This window comes from Calonectris borealis, chromosome 19, assembly GCF_964195595.1.
Source record: "Calonectris borealis chromosome 19, bCalBor7.hap1.2, whole genome shotgun sequence".
Taxonomy (NCBI): domain Eukaryota; kingdom Metazoa; phylum Chordata; class Aves; order Procellariiformes; family Procellariidae; genus Calonectris; species Calonectris borealis.
The window spans coordinates 8,902,123-8,919,633 of NC_134330.1; the positions used below are offsets into that span (position 1 = coordinate 8,902,123).

Consider the following 17,511-nt stretch of genomic DNA (forward strand, 5'->3'; position numbering starts at 1 on the left):
GACAAAATCTCCTAAAGGAAAAGCTCCACAGCAAGAACAACCACAGTCCTAAAATCTGGGTTTAAAATTTCCGTTGCCAGCTTTCTTGGGACCTTTCAGAGATTCAACTCAGATTCAAGGGCTTAATCTGCCATTATCAAATACAATGAAGAAATCTGGCTACTTTGCAACAGAAGATGAGTGAGCCCTGATCTCTAGCTCTCGTTCTGTTTCCACGTGATAGCTCCTCTTTAAACATAAACAGATGCCACCTTTTACATTGGCAAGTAAAGCTGAAAACATCACATTTTGCCTGATCTACTTCTTACCTTCTTGTGTCATCTACTTCTTCTACCTCTGGAATTATTGCCCTCCCTCTTCATGCTTTTCATTTTTAAATTAATTGTTCATTTACATTAAGCAAACTAAACTAACCTTGCAGAAGATTAAAAAGACAGCGAGAGAGACTTCCAGAGTTGTCTTACTTACAGGACTGTTCTCAAGATGTAAGCAGAAAATTGGATAGGTGTCATTTTTCTTTGCTCTTTGTGACTTAAAATGTATCAGAGAGGTTTGAAAGAAGCAACTGTGATTTTTTTAAAGCTTTTTTCCTTAAACCCTGCTGATGTTTTGTAATAGCCATATAACCATTTCTTAATCTAGAGGAAGCAAAAGTTATATTTCCAATGTAAAAAATTAGCAGAGAGTTCGAACGGTTAGTAGGGTTATTAATCAGAGAGATGATGATAAGGTTAATCAGATGAGTTATACAAGTAAAATGAATAAAATCAAGATGGACTTTTATTGTCACTGAGAAGGACACGAAAGAAAAGTTAGCTTTGCTGAAGGTACAGAACCCTGACCCTTCACATGAAACTCGAGGAAGCTTACAGTTTCCCAGGTCAGGCCCCAAGACACCCCTGTCAAACCACATGAAGCCTTGACCGGATGTCATTGACATTTGAAAGATCAACGTGGAAGGAACAGGAAAAATCTTCAGGCCTCTTATTTACTACAAACAAGTGAAAATGGCTGTGATTTCCTCACTTTTTTCATGGTAGCCATAATTTTCATATGACCCCCTTAGGCTGTGCAACAGATCATCCTCCTATAGTCAGTGAACTGAGACTGCTGCCCACCTTCCTACCACCTTTCTCACTTGACCAGTTCCTCAAATTATCTATGATCCACAGGAACTGTGTCTTTGCTTAATGTGACATACCATGAGAAATGCATGAAGAATTTGCTCTAAACAGCTAAAGTATGAGGAAAATAAGTCAAGGGCTGGCTATGAAGACTAACTCCTGCCTCCTTTACTGGACTTGGCACAGCAGAGCACGTGCACAGTCTCAGTTTAGTTAGATGGTGTAGAAAAGAACTAAGCAACCTAAAGGACATTCCTGGAACAAGAACAAACATGCATAAACTGACCATGGAAATTAGAAGGTTTCTTCCTATCAAAAGAAGGAAATTCTGGAGCAAATGCCCAAATAAAGTAGGAAACTGGGAGGATAGGAGAGACGACAAGGAGGAAAGAGCATAATTTTGAATAGCACAATCTGTTTATGAAAAAGATTGGGAACTTGACTCAGTGCAAAAGCAGAAGACTGGACTCAGCAACCCAAAAGGTCATTTTCAATTCTAGGTTTCCTTTCTTCCTTTCCAAACCAGAATCGGTGAGGTCTGATTCTAAAGGAAAAACAATCTGTTCTTTCTCTGCACTTGCCTGTGCAAACATGTAAGTTAAAATGCATGTCACCTCTTTCCCATGCTCAAGCAAGGACAATAAAAAAAGAACATAATCTCTTGTGTGGCCCATAACAAGTATAAATTAATAATGTTTCAATATGCATTCAATGTGACAAAAAAATTCCCATATTTCATACAGCTTTACAAATAAAGCATCTCTTATATGATTGATCACAAATAAATAGAATAGAATCAAGCAGGTAATATACAAGGACAAAATATTAAGAAATTGATTCCTACCTCTTGCTGTTGCAAGAAAACGAGACTTGTGTTCATGTTTGTTTATATGAGTTGGCCTCAAATAACTTTGGAACTGGTTCATAATTCCCACTCAAATTTGACATACTTGAGATATTTAATTCCTGCAAGCTTTATGAAAGTAGATGGCCAAGTAAAGAAGACAGATTATTCATCCCTCGTTGAAGAAACAGGCTAAAATGAACTCAATCCCCCTTAAACATCAGAGAATCCATGCCGAAACACAATCCAAGATATAAATCCATAGGAAAAAATATTTCACTGTTTGCAGAACTACTTGTATTGAATGAGATCACAGAGAGATAACATCAGTATGACAGAATCTAATCACCACTCAACAAACATTTTGGAAACAAGTCAGCAACCACATCTGCTTCAACAGAACCAGAGCCTCATGTGACAGGAAGCTTATTAGAGACCCTGTCTCTCATTATTTTGTTTTTGCTTATAACTTCCCAGCATGAATATTCAATATTGCAAAATAAAGCAGTTTCCTTCACAGACCATCCAGAATGGAGAAAGAAATTGGGCCAGACATTCCAGATCCTGAAGGAATTGGTGCCTGTGGAGCTATGGATTTCTACCAGCAAAACATCTGGCACAAAATAACATTAAACATGAATAACTTGCTTCTCTTTCCTCTTACCATTGGTGTGAGGCAAAAATAACGCCACTGAAGTTTGCTTAATGTATCAAGCCTGAAAACAAGACAAAAGAGAAGAAAATCAGCCCTTTGAACATAGCAAGGCATCTTAAAGGAATATAATTCAAAATACCTTGTTTCTTCAATAGCACAAAATGTTACATTGTGAGACGTTTTTCTTGGTTACTACATGTGAAACAGTTGCTTCATAATATTCTGAATACAACTTAGGAATTCCCTTTTGATGCTCTTTCATGGCTTTGGTCATAGCTCCAGGAGTCCGAGCCTCTGCACAGCTAAATTTAGGTGATTCGCAACACCACTCATCTGAAAATCTGCCCAGGAGTGGAGCCAAGTGTCCTAAGTCCCAGGAAGGGTAATGGGAGCTCTGTGTGCTCAGCCTTTCTTAGCTGAAACACTTCCTAAAGTGAAAGAAGTTAATCTCAAACACTTCTACATGGGGTGGTCTGTATGCATCAGCCCTTGATTCGCCTCTGCTGTCTCAGTTATTGACGTGAAAAACATGCGAGCCTGCCCTTCCTCACTGTGCCCAGCAGTGGCATGTGATTTGGAAGGCTGTGGCTGTGGATCTCTTAAGTACAGGCACTTCTATCTGTTGTATGGTATCAGTCATACAACATGACAACAGCTCCCATTTCCCCTTCTCCCTCCAACTCTGCAGGGCTTTTTTTTGCACATAAAGCAGGACTGGCAGTGGGATCTGTCAGTGCTGAGCAGCGGGATACCACTCACTTCCCCTGGCAGGGAGGTCTTGCATGGATGTATCCACACTAGGTCCCTATGGGGGACAGAGACGTTTTATACAGACAAAAACTCTCCAACGGGGTTACACTCTGCAGACACATCAGGCAATACCTTCCCTAAGTCTCTGGATGACCACTCTTTCTTCTTTCTCCATCACCTTGAGGACAAATAAAAAGCCTTTCAGGGAGATCTTAAGTCAGTGTTGCCATTTCAACCCCGCAGATGCCAAAGTGATTTTTATACTCTTTCTGCTCAACTAATTGCCAAGCCCCAACAAAGGGACTTTAATGGGTTGCACCAGGCAATAAACCATCCTCTATTGGCTCTAGAAACAGGGAAGCAAGAGAGGGAATGTAAAGCTGGAACAAAGCACAGACCCAGAGCAGGTCCAAGTACTTGCAGAAACTGATTTATCCAAAGATTTGATACCAGATGTTCTATTCAGACAACTTTAACAGAGCTCTATAGAACATTAAATGCTTCTCATGTTTTCATCTGGGCACTTCTGCCACAGGGCACAAGCAAAACACTGCTTAATATTAATCAATCAAAGAAGTGAGTTCTGCTCTGCAAGTCCAATATAAAAAGAGTAAGAGCAAACACATGCTAAGTTGTTCCTGGGAACGCTGAACACCACAGAGGAGCTGTCTTGGATTACAGCATTTCTAACTTATGCCAGCCCAAAGTCTGATTTTAGGGAGGATATATTAGTGATATGCTACTACAAACATTGTGCTAAACTGGAGCACTCTGCATCTTTGACTAATAAATATCAAGCATTCTTGTTTCCTTGTTTACCTAGAGTTTCAATAGATTGTTGCACAACTAGTAGTCCATGGAAAAGTTGCATGCTTTTTCTTGGACATCTATTTGGGTATCACTTCTTTGCAGATAATATTAGTTTTTGCCTGTGCCCATTTTTAGCCTCATGGACTCCTTGTTCTCCTATTAGTTCCTTCCCTCTAGCCCACAAAAGCCTGTAGCCATACGTAATAAGAAGAATTACTACTTATTGCACGCTTCTGTGCAAAATCTTTTTCCAAATAATTTTCCTTCTTGAAATCCAGGCCTACCTACATTTGTCAAGCAATACAAAGCTGTTGAGACTGGGCAGTGGCAGCTGAAGTCACTTCTCCCTTATTTTCTCAGCTGCCAGTGCAACTTCCTAGCCTCTTTTTGCTGATTCCACTCTGCAAAGGGGAAGGATTACAGGATAAGGATCTGGCCCAATTTTCTCTCTCTGCCATAGCTCCTTCCCTTCATGGATTTAATTTGCATACTTTTCTTGACCAGCCTCACCTATTGCCACCTTCACTTCCTCCTGCTTGTGTCTTTTGCTCCCTCAATCATCAATAATTCCAACTCAGAATATAGCGCTTCTTTAAAAGACGTAATCTTCCAGGTTGTCTCATGTCTTCCTGAAAGGCTGACAACTTTGCCAGTCTTCCTGTAGAAGTTCCTTCTATAATTGACTCTAGCCTCTTTTTATTTAGATCATCATGTGCCCCACCAGGTGCAGCTTGACTATGAGATGTGCAGAGATGCCTTTGTATCAATGCCATCGAGTTTTTCTGTATTTACTCCGATTAGACACTGGATGGTGCTCTTTGCACTTCCATGCCAGCAAAAGCACTTTCAAAGCAAGCAAACTCCCTCTTCTCGTGAGAATTGTAAAAATTCCCCAGGGTTAGATACAGTTACATGTCTAAGCCTCTAAATCCTGTGGGAAGAGCATGTTTTGACTACACAGAATGTAGCTGAAGCTGCAGTGGAAGAAGCTTAGCTAGGCAAAGGACAAATGCCAGATAAAATGTCACTGCCTATTACACACAAATCCACCAAGTAGTGGCTTTCACATTCCTCCTCCAATATTTTATTTGTTAATTGGTTCCTTGTCAATGTTCCCCATAGCAACAAAAGAGATGTAAGTGGCTTAAAGTGGGCTGAATGACATTATGTCTGCATGTAACATAACTTGGATTGTGCATGGAGGAGATGATCTGAAGGAGGTTAACAACGTAATGTGAAACCCCTGTGGTCTCGGAGGAGAAGGGAGCTTCTTAATGCTGCATGAATGGTGAAAGAGTAAGGCAGGAAAGCATATCTCAGCAGCAAACATTTTTGAGAGAATCAAACTGAGATTCTTTAGAAAATGAGTTCATTTGATCTTTTCACCTGCTAAGAAATATTCATTCTACAACAGATGTTTGTCTGCAGCTATTTTTCAAAGAAGGTCAGAAGCTTTTTGATATTTTTAAAGGTGTGATGAATAAGCGAAGGAAATATACTTTATGGCAAAAAAGCTATAGGGAGATAGGAGATACATGTTCATTTTTTTCCCCCCCCTATTGCTGACTTTTGTGCATCCCCAGGCAAATCAGGCTATCCCTCTGGTCTTCCCAGCCTGTAAATATGAGATAATTTCTTCTCTTCTGGCTCTATTAAAAGGCTCTTTCTCCAGTGAAAGGTGCCATAGAAGTACAAAATATTTTGTGTGTCTGCATCTAAGGGACATAGTTCTGGAAAAGGCAGTCTAGTAAAATAAAGAGGCAAATAGAGAGACCACTGTAACACCTAGGAGAAATCAGGGAAAATAGGGAATAAAAGGATTCATAAGGATGGGATGGCATTGATGAGAAACAGTTGGACTAGCTGGGTCTACCACTAACATAAGATGTGGGATTTAAACTTGTATTAACAAGTATTTGGGTTGGTCCACCTCTGGACATGCAGGCATAGGCAGAACCCCAGAAAAGGCTCAGGAATCACTGAAGAGTCCTACCTGGAGGAAGGCCTCGAGCTATGCTTTTGGAGCTTCCAGCAATCCTACCTGGATTAAACTGTTCAGAAGAGTGGGCTTGTTCAGCTGAAGGATTTGCAAAGATTTGCTGATCCTCTGAAATCCCATGGCATCTCTTCAGCTGCCTGGTCCATTGTTTACACAAAGACTGCTCAGTCTTCTCGAGTATCATGTTCTTCTAAATATCTCCAAAGACAGTTCTGAAAGGGACATACTGAGAGTTAACAGTTGGATTAACAAAACACTCCAAAATGAGCACTGCTGTTGAAGTCTTAACATGGAAATCTTTTGGCTACACCATTTAATATGACACACATGGGACAATGAATTTTATGGTACTTGCAACACTCTCTCCTTCTCTTGGCAAGTGGGCATTGCAGTCCTTAGAATTTATGGGATATCTGATCTGCTTATGCCTCAGAGGAAGAAAATGGGATAAATGGCCCATTCCTGCCAATCTGACGTGACTGACCTAATTGATGTTAATGAACTGGTCTTGTCAAGATTAGGAAGTTGAATGCATGAGATGCTACTGCTAACATGGTCTGTTGTTTTGAAAAATACTACTACATGCAATACTTACATGCAAAACAGCCTCAAAAAGCAGAGCCCCCTATTGTTATTTTAGTTTTTTTAAAGAAAAGTATAATCTCATAAACAGGGTGACAAACAAGAGTTCTCTCTGGGATCCCATTACCCTTGTTGTCCCTGCTGCTGGATCACGTTGGGCTTTGCTGGGTGAGGTCTGATGAATGTGTGGTGACCGACATGGGCCTTGCTGGTGCCCGCTCTCCTCTATTATAAAATCCTGCTACAACAACAGAGCTGGCAGGAGGACTGTGTGCATCCATACTTCAACTACTGCAATACAAAGTCTAGCATCTCTGCTTAAATCACCGATGAAGGCAGATTTGGGCTAAGGCCAAACACTGCATGGCTAAGCACAATCCTACACTCCATCCTCTCTGCTTCACTACAGCAGTTATCTCTAACACAAAGGCAGAGCAGGCTATAGGGCACTAGCAGTTTAAATCACTATGGAAAGATTTGCCAGAATATTTGCTGAACCCCTTTGCACCCTTCTCTGTGTGTCTGTAGACAGGTGCAGATAACTTTGTTAATACAGATATAGTCAGTCTGAAGGGGTTATGCATATTTTTAGATCTTCCAATGAAGGAGTGTGTAAGTACAAAGCCGTGTTGGTTTTGTGCCTCCCTGCAATGACAATTCTAATGAAGTATTGCTGAGCAAGGTTACCCAAAAGACTATGCTCTTAATGTGCCCTTTGTTATGCATACAGAATGAGTTTCTGATTCCTTGATTATTTTGCAGTAAGAAAAATTGTTTCGTTTCATGGTACATCACAATATTCAATGAGCTTGCCCCTTGGGAACAGAGAGCTTTGAAATCTTAATATAGACATCTTTCAAATGAGATCATTAATGTGCATATATCTAGATTTAGGGCCAATGCAAGCACTTCGATTTTTGCCTGCCAAATTTTCATTCTTGGCTTCATTTGCTTCCCATATATTCAAAGAACTGTACCACATGGAATCCTTTAAACAATAGATGGGATAACATAATTTTTCAATTGCTCTTGAAAAGGTTTTTAACCACATAAACTATTCCAGGGTTCGCTAAGAAGTTACCATTGCAAATAATGTAATTGTTCCAGACTGAATTCCTTGCATTCCAGAATAACTTCTGAAGCAAAGAGCATGACTGGTTTGGGATTTTTAACCAACCTCTTTATGGTAATACTTAGATGAATGTAAATTTTCTCCAAAAGCTTTGCATTAAGAAGGAAGGACCAAAGCCTACAAACACTCATATCTGCAGAACTAATACTTAATGCTAATGACCCATCAATCACAACAAAAGGAAAATAAATGTTTAAACATTAGGAAACTCTGAACCCTTTTTTATTTTAAACAAATAAAAAAGTGAGAAAAACAGTAGACAAACTCTGGCAAATCTAGGAATATATAAAGTGCAAGCAATAAATTCTGGTTTTCCTCTTCTCTTTTGCTAGAAGGACAAATCCGTTACTTGCCTTTCGAATGAACCCAAAGCTTGCTGTCGTGAGCAGCTGAGTCCCTCCTTAAAGATGTGCGCAACTTCTGTTTCCCTGGGCTTCACCTAGAGTTAAGAACACACAATTTTTTCTGGCCATATGTTTACTCTCCACGTTCAAACCATTCTTGTTGCGTTCATCTAAAGACAATGTCATTTCATGGTTTGTCCAATGAAGGAGACTGTTACCAAAATCTTCACTGTGTAACACCTACAGGTAGAGTCATCTGGGATAGATGAGCTGTTGCTCTTGAAATGAGTTCTCCTACTTGCTCAGGCAGAGGGTCCTCAGTTCTGCAACCTTCTTCCTCTACAAGCGCAGTGGACTCTAGTCTTGGCAATCCACAAAGCCGCTTCCCAAATCTACCTTGTTACTCAGCTTTCTTGGATGAACTGAATTAAACAGTGGGTGGTTTATGAGATGAACTACACTGAGGAGCAGGGCCTGTAATTCACTGCATACTCCTGCCATACGGGGCACAATGGAATCAAACTTCTTTGCGGCCAGTAGGCCAGTAAAGCAACATAAATGGGAAACAGAACACTTCAGAGGGTCTTTTTGATCTCCATTTTGATTCTGTGCTACAGGCCAGCTTCTCATTTCCCACACATCAGCCTGTTTCCACTGAATTCACACCAGATGTAGACTTGGCCTTGCAAGTCCAGAACTTTAGTTTATCTTTTTAAAGACCCTGGTTTTTGTAGAATTGGCTTAGCTGTCGTATAAAACAATAGTATCTTGTACTATTCAAAACTGAAGGAATCAGCTCTGTATTTTATTAGTCTCACTTCCTATGAATATAAAGCTTTTGTGATCATACTCTTCATCGGTCTGATCACAGCCCTGGCCCTCTGATCATCCACATCAAGGGACTTGCTGGAGTGTGCAGTGACTTCCCCCAAAGCTGCGTACTTTGCTGCAAGTGGTAGTACAATGTATGTAATTGGGTCTTGTCCTGACATGGAGTTGGGACATAGCCAGGGTAACTCAACCAGACTTAGGATCTGGGACTAGATAAAAACAGTGATCATTGCATTCTTCAAAATCTAATGAAAATAGATGCTTTAATTGAGGTTAAAGTGCCCCAATTAAAGGGGAAAAAAAAGAAAAAGCAAAGCCACGCAAAGAGAAAAATCTTTCTACATGCTCAAAAAAAAAGTAGGAAAAGTTTCATTTGGAACTTGGGCATTCATAAGCACTGAAGTCAGACAACCACAAGACAGATCTATTAGGAAAACAGATTTAATTAGCTCTTTGGCTACTTGTTTATTTTATTTTCCTCAGGCGAAAAGAAAATACTTCTCTCCTAGATGTGTTATGTACATTACTTCACTATGCTCTTTGCAACCAAGTAACCACAGCCCCCCTCAGTTTACTCCTGGTCTCCCGACAACCACCCAGTGTACACACTTACTGCTTGTCACTGGGTGTTACTGTTTAAACAAAAGCTGCAAACTTATCTTTTCAGTAAGACTGCAAGATTAAATTTCAGGCAGAGTGCAAGGTGACAGCTACTCTCAAGGAAGATGCATCTTCCATTAAGTTGTGTCTGCTGCGTGTGGTACTGAAAACACCCATGTTAGGGCAAACATATTTGATAAAAATACATGGGATTCTAGGAGTGCTATTATTTCTGCAGAAGCTCATACCAGAAATAGTCTCTGCTCACCTCCAGCTCTCTATATCTGACCCATGTCTCTCTGATTCATTAATACTGCGCTTGTCCAATATTTACAGCACAAGGATTGGAATTCAGGACTTTTGGTCTCTACTGGTTCTGCCACTGCAATAGACCTGTTTCTATTACTGCCTGTTTCTATTACAGCAAACTGCTGCTAAACTTTGCTTACTTCTTCTAAGGTTTAGCTGAGTCATGTTGGAAAATCCTTTGAGATCACAGCTGTAAGAACTACAAGTGATTAGAATTAAATGGGACATTTTGGGAGGCACATAGGAAGTTACCCGTTTGTTCCAGGTTCCAAGACATTGTGAATAGATACTACATAAACCTTTGCCTCTGTCAACTCCAATTACTGTCCAGAAAAAAGAAGGAAAGTAAGAACCATACCTATAAAGCTAGTACAGCTTTAGATTGAAGAACAAGAAAGAAAAAAAAAAGTACGAGCCCCTTGAGAGTTTTCCTATTCTTCAAACTACCGTATAAATCCCATTTAATATGTAAGCTCAGGAGTTCTGATGCAGATTTTGAAATTTTGCAATTCCAATAGTCAGTATTTTGGCAATGGAAGTGACGGAAGGGATACGATAGTTATCCTTTAATAAGTGCTTGTAGGTAGAACAGATATCAAGCTTGATATTATCTTACTTTCTGTTTGCAGCAGGAGTGATGCATAAGGGTTTGATCCCGGACTGATCAAACGTGGGAGTTTCGCCTTGACATGAACAAGATGAAAGTAGCTGCTAATATGGATGGTTTGGGTTACCCATATGAACAGACTCGAGGACAGTGTTTCAAGAGCTCAGTTCCCACAGTTAGGATTAGATTTTCAAAAGGATTTATGTGTTGAATAATTATAATATCCAGCTACTTCTAAAAAAGCCTAAGCAGGAGCTAAGAAATTTGGAAATGTACCTCAAGTGATAGATACTTAGTCCTTTGATCATTTTGTCACTAAGCCAGCAATTCTGTGAGCAATCTGCAGCTCTGGGTTCTCCAAATACCTATGAAAAGAAAGCTCTAAATGCCTCAAGTTGGCAACACTGAAAAGTTAAGTCTTTAGTTTAAACCTGCTTTTTATAACAGCAAAGACTGAGAAGATTTACCTCAATTGATCAAAATAGGCAAAATGTAAAGGATTAATTTTCAAAGACTCCCTATTTCAAGTTTGTATTTGGTTTAACTGAGCAAAAATTTAATACAAAATGCAGAATCCCATGTCTTGCCATACCACCTATTTTGATAGCAAGGCCTGATAAACTGTGGCAACAAGTGAGGGGAAGGGTGAAGTCCTGTGAGACCCAGTTTAAAAATGACTGATTTTTAGGGTACGCAAGCCATAAGAAAGGCAAGCCATAACAGAACCTGCCCTTGACAGGACTTGGTATCTTACTATCCGCTCCGACACTGCTTTCTGTGGTTTTACATGTGCCTAAAGGATGTAAATGTACTTTTTTATTGGTAAAAACTTGTTTAGACACGATCTTCCAGTTATGTGGAAGGATTAACATCCTCCTCCATCAATACAGGCCAACACACCACGGGTGGTGGGGAAGAGATCCCGTGGCTGGACAGGCTCCTTCCGCCATCCGCCCTCGTCACACCTGCTTCCCTCCTAGGGAGTATTTTGTTGATGTCACTTTAACCAATTCCCTTAATAATAAAAGCTAACTATACTTTTAGGCTAGCCTAACTGCAAGCAGACGCAGGGAAGCCCGGGGGAGACCCGGGAGACCACTCGGGCCCGCAGGCGAGGCCGCGGCCCCGGGGTCAGGCCAGGCGGAGGGGGCAGGCGGCGGCTCAGCACCGCCCGGCCTGGCCCGCGCCACGACCGGGCCGTAAGACGGACCCGGGGCGGCGGGAACCCCGCCGAGCGCCTTCAGCCCCACCAGCTCCTCCGCCAGCCCGCCGCCGCCCCGGCCCTGCCCTGCCCGTCACGGGCAGAGGCTTCGGCCCGGCTCCCGCCGGGGCCGGCTCTGCCTCCTCTCTCGGCCGTCGGCTGACAAAGCACCTCAGCGTGGGGCCGGGCGGCGGCAGCCGGCCCGGGAGAAGCCATCCTGCCCCTACCGCGGCGTCGGCCGGCGCGGCCCCAACCCTCCCAGCCCCGGTGGCGGCAGCCGGTCCCGTGGTCTCACCGTGGGCGCCTGCGCGGCGCTCCTCCTCCTCCTCCTCCCGCCGGCGGCGGCCGTTGTCAGGATGAGGCGGAGGAGGCGGAGGCCCAGGCCGGCAGCTCCCGTCTCTCGCCGGGGCCCCCTGGCGTAGCGGTTCCCGCTCCGACGCCGCGGCTGGAGGCGGAGGAGGCCGCGGCGGCGCCGCCCGCCCGCCGGAGCCATGGCCCAGCCCGGCCCGAGCCCCCCGACGGACGGTAAAGGGGGAGGCGGCCTCGCTCCGCGGAGCCGGGCGGCCGCGGCCTGCCCAGCCCCGGGCTCGCCTGCGGAGCCCCGGGGGGCGGGGGGCAGCGGCCTGGGCGAGGCGGCCTTGCCGGGCCGCGGCGGTGGGTGGTGACGGCGGCGGGGAGGTGGGATCCGCCGGGACAGGGTGCGTGGGGGAGCCGCAGGGGCGACCCGGAGCGGGGGCATGCACGAAGGGGAGACCCGCGGAGAGGCCTGTGGGGCCGGGAGGGAGCCGTGCCCCGGACGGTGGCGGGGCGGCGCGGCGGTGGGAGCCGCGGTGTGAGGGGCGGGCGGTGGGCGCCCGGGGGGAGCTTGGCTGGGAGAGGTGGGTCGGGAAGGCCTTGCGAGGACGAGGGGGGCATCGCAGGTGGTTGTTAGTCTGTGAATGTGCTTAATGTGGAGCAAGGGCGGCTCCCCAGCGCGCAGAAGGAGAGAGGATAATGCTTCAGAGGACGCGCTGCTCGCTGCTGCCAGGAAAGGGGCTCCCAGCCTGGGTGTGCGGTGGGACGAGGAAGGCCTCCCTGCCCTGGGGAAGGGGGACCGCGGGAGGGAAGGAAAGGGGTGGTGATGCTTGTATCCAGGTCGACATTTCTTGGCTGGACAGGACTTCGTCACTGATTTGGCCACGGCAGGTGATGTAGGGCTGTATTCGCCGTGTGCGTGCGGCAAAGAGGCACTTCAAGAGGTTGAGGTCAGGATACTTGGCGTGGACAATTTGTTCCTGTGCTGGAAAAGACAAAGAAAATGACAGCTCTTCTCTTGGGATGGTATTTACCTGTGAAGGAAGAAGATAAGCTTTCCCTGAAGGTTTTTGTTATGGAAAGGTTATTTGTTTCTGATTTGGGAGGAATTAACGGACAAGAAGTATTTTTTTTGCCTTGGAATACGTTTACAGAACTGCATGCATATCAGAAAAGCTGTAGGTAATGCTCAGCTTGGAAGATGGGATTGAAGGGACAGTGTTTAGTGTATGGGATGTATGGGAAGGGGTGAGAGAGCAAGAAATTTAAGTTGAGGCTGGTCATAATGTAGAAATAGGAGGACTAGAGAGACGTGCAGAATCTTGAAGGATAGGTGCTTACCCAGCCATGGGACTATGCCAGAGCTCTCTTTTTTTAGAGAGCGGATGAGTTTCCCTGGGAAAGCACTCTGTTAGAAAAGGGCAATGATGTATTCTTAATTATGCATGTCTAGGGAATGGTGTGGGCTTTTTTTTTTTGTGTGTGTGTGGAGTTACACAAGAAAGTGCTTATCCTCAGGGATTTCGGGATTTCAGTCTACCTTTTCAAAGTTTTAATGATGAAGGTGCTTAGATTGTGGGTTTTTTTCCTACATTAAGGTCAATGATTGCACGCTCGTCCTTCTAGAGCACTAAGGGGAAGGTGACATTACTTGCTGTCATGCTTGTAAGATCGGTGTTGGTATGGGTTGCTCTTGTGTACTTTCTGGTGAATAACCATTGTTTATTGTTCTTTAGCCTTTTCTTCTGAGAGCTACAGAACAACTTCCAACAAATTCTCTTCTTGGCTCTTGCAGACTATCTGACTGCAGGTGTGCAGTGGAACTGTGCATTGTACAAAAGTTTGCTGCCTCTTGACCGGGAAAGGTAGTTGAATATTAGTAGTATATTAGAAGTTACAAGTTGGATAGATTTTTGTTGTTGTTATTTAAAAAGAAGGCAAAAAGGTGCAAGTAAAACTTAGTAATTTGATAGGTTGGTGAAGTCTTTCTTGTAGGAGGTAAGAATTGCTGTCTTTCTCATGCTTTCTAGCTGTGGGAAGATGAAGATGCTGTAAATAAGGCACATGGCGGGGGGAACTGGCTGCAAGTTGGCTGGATTCTGAAAGTGGTTGCTGTGTTGTCGCACAAAGAATTACAGCTTCTAAAATGGCTTTTCTCCCTCATCCTCCTTTGGCAGTAATAGGACCCGTTTGGGGTTTTTTATCCACTTTGATTACTATAGTATTGTTCTCGTGTGTTGGTTTTATTTTTAAGTAACTTGCCAAAAGTGTGCCTTGAAACTTCTCCGTTGTATTTTAATGTGGAGAAAATATTGAAGAAAGGAATTATATATTTTTAGTTGTCTGCACTGAATTTGTTGCTTAAAGGAGTAGTGTAACCTCTGATTTAAGATTACATGTGACAAAACAGAACTGGATTAGTATGTTCCCCTAAGGAAAAATAATGGCTTTTGCTAATTGCTTATATTGATTATAAATACCTTATGCATTCTTTACTTGTGCAAGACGCATCAGCTGTGATTTTTTTTTGTTGAAAGCAAGTATAAAAGAAGTATTATTTCTACTGTAGTAGAAATAACTTATATGGAACAACATGAGAGGAATATAATATAGAATGTATGTTCTATTCTAATACCCATACTGAAATGAAAATGGTGCAAGAAGAGGGGAAGGAATAGCACAAAGAAATAGGAAGAGAATGGACGTCAGATCCTACCCCGTTTTTGTACTTTGGCTTAGTATAGATGTTAATAACCTTCTAATTCTTTTGTGTGGGGTAATAGAGTTTCCATATGATAACAATCGCAGAAAGGCTAAGTGCAGAGTCCTTTGGCTGCTGGTGTAGCTTTGTGCGCTGTGCTGTGAACTGTTAGCTAATGATGTCAACCTGTGTTGCAAGTAGGTCTGTGCGTCTTATTGATCCTGGTCAAGGTAGGTTTTCTTGAGATTTTAATTAATAAGTGTGTTGTCTAGACTGTGTGACTGGAACAGTAATGCCTTATTTTTCAAAATATTTTTATTTTTTAAGGTGGTGTGCTCTCAGCCTTCCTGGGTTTAATGCAGATCTGGATGCTTGACATCTCTGAAAATAAGGTTACCAAGCAAAATATTTTGGCTTAGTTTTTCCCTATCAGAATGCTCAGACTTTAGTATTATTCCTCTTCTCATATCTGGAAAATGCTTCAGTGCAGAAGCTGCAGTTACATAAAACACTAATTCTTCAAGGCTAAAATTAATTACAATGATATGCAAATTATTAAAATTTTCTTACTGCACTAGTAAACTTAAACCATTAGTACAGTCAGACTGATAAATAGCATATCCATTCATACTATTCTGTGATAAAGGAAACTGTTAATGGCACAGTCTATCAAACGATTTAATAAGAATTTGCCAGCAGAAAGAATTCGTACGGTATTGGAGTAACTTGTTCTCACTCCTGTGCTTAGGCCAGTAAAAATGGTGTCTGCTTTTTGTGGTCAGAGATTTTGCCAGTTGTCAGTGGAGAGAACTGCTCGGCTGTATATAGAAGATTGGAGGATGTTGCCATATTGATTTTAGTACCACTAGCAGCACCATGAGCTGCATTGTTTCCCTGTGGCAATAATACAGGATCCTGACGAGCCAAGACTTGCTATCGCCATACTTTTTGCGTATCCCAGAGCCTGAGCATTCCTAGCACAGAGGTCTGGGATGTCGCATAGAAAATTAACAAACAAAACCTAAGCTTTAGACGCTTTTACATTTCTAGTTATTTTCCTTATAAGTATCACTTCTAAATTGAATTGAAGTATCTAAAAATGCTATTACTCATCTCAAAAGCTAGGTGTGGTTGGAGGGGACTGGTTTTGGGCGCTGAAGTTCAGCTCTCTGTTCTTGATGTAACTGTCAAATGTTAAACTCTCTTCTCTTGGGGAGGAACTTCAAAATTGTTGGTACTTTCCAAGAGCAAAAAAATTTCTTCCCTCACTTTCATTTTGCTTGGTCTTTGTCTTATTATTTAATAGTTACTAATATTATTAAACAAATACCTTTTTAATTAAAAAACATAAACATTCACACTTTTTTTTTTCCAAGCTGTATGTTTTTCTATGTCAGTTCAGTGGACAAATCTGGGATTTGGCTTCAAAAGCAAAACAGACACCTTGAACATACATGTTTCCACCTTTTAGAATTTCTAAGGAAGTTTTGATCCGCTCAGCAGGTCAGTTTGCTCCGGAGTGGAAATATGCACATTCAGGGTGTCTGTTTTCCTGTTGAAGCCAAGTCCCAAATCTCTCTCTTAATTTTGAAAAATGCCGTGACCCTGTTCTTTATAATTAGCTGTTGACTCGCCTGAAGGCACAGTGAATATACTTTAACACATGGACTGACTTTCTCTGGCATTTTGAACACTGGAAAATATAAATTCTTTGCCCATTTGTATTGCTTCTTGGCCACTTCACCATCGTCACAGGGAAGATGGCCTTAGTAAATGTTTTCTTCCCTTTCTGGCCTGATGCCTCAAGATGCTTAGTTGCTTTCCCATAGCCCTTTGTGGGTGGAGAGGTTTCCCACTGTGGAACTAGTTTGTGTGTGCTCCCTTGAAAGTGATTGAAGGAGGAATTTTGTTTTAAAACTTTTAAGAAGCTAAAACAAACAATGCCTTTCAGCGTGGGAGCGGACCAAATCCCATAGGCTTTATAACGTGTGATGGTTGAATGGCAGACTTCCTGGGTTTTCACTCCAGACACTTTATTAAAAAATACTTCTAAGATGTGAAGTTTCCTATATTACATTTAGGTATTTTATTATATTCGGTATTTTTAAAAATAAAAGTACGTAGTTTAAAAAAAAAAAAAGAAAACGCATGAGGTTATGGCTTTACTCTGACTGAAGTCTTCCAAGATAAGAACTGGTAATGTTGATAAGCAGCACTTCTAAGCAGTCTCTGACAGCAAGGTTGGAAAAAAAGATGACTAGCTATAAATGCCATTGTGCGTGTGTATTTAAGAGGAACATCTTTCATTCCAAAGGTCTAATGCTTCTGAGTGGTTCATAGTCTTTACTTGCAGAATTGTTTTTGGTATCTAATTTAGTGGTGTCTGAGTTAGTGGTACTAGCCTCTGCTAGTTATTCTATAAATAGTGTAAGCATTGTGTAATTTTAGTCATGGTATAGTCAGTTAAGCATGATGAGAACTCTCTCTGGAAAAATTTAAATCATTTGATACCTTTATATAAATTGACATAGGAGGAACAAGTGAGTAGCGTACCCTTAGTTAACATTACTATGTCTTTCAGAAAGAAGAGCATTGCTTTTTAGCTCTTCACTGAAATATACCTGGTGCTTGAGAAAACTTCTGAGTTGTCCTGTTGCTTTATTAGCAGTGCCTATAGTACCTTAAGAATGCAGAACTGCAGCATGACTGCTAATATAACGAGGAATTG

General features: G+C 42.3%; 1 protein-coding gene across 3 annotated transcripts in view; it reads left to right on the forward strand.

Annotated features, from left to right (window-relative positions):
* The first annotated feature begins 12,223 nt into the window (after nucleotides 1–12,223).
* RABEP1 (rabaptin, RAB GTPase binding effector protein 1) overlaps nucleotides 12,224–17,511 on the forward strand; it is a 49,079-nt gene continuing 43,791 nt past the window's right edge. For 2 of the 3 annotated variants that reach the window (XM_075168940.1, XM_075168943.1), the window contains exon 1: nucleotides 12,233–12,313. In XM_075168940.1, coding sequence (XP_075025041.1) covers nucleotides 12,280–12,313 — 34 coding nt within the window. In that variant the 5' untranslated portion in view covers nucleotides 12,233–12,279. Of the gene's footprint in view, nucleotides 12,314–17,511 lie in introns of all 3 variants that reach the window. The other variant, XM_075168939.1, reaches the window with a different exon arrangement.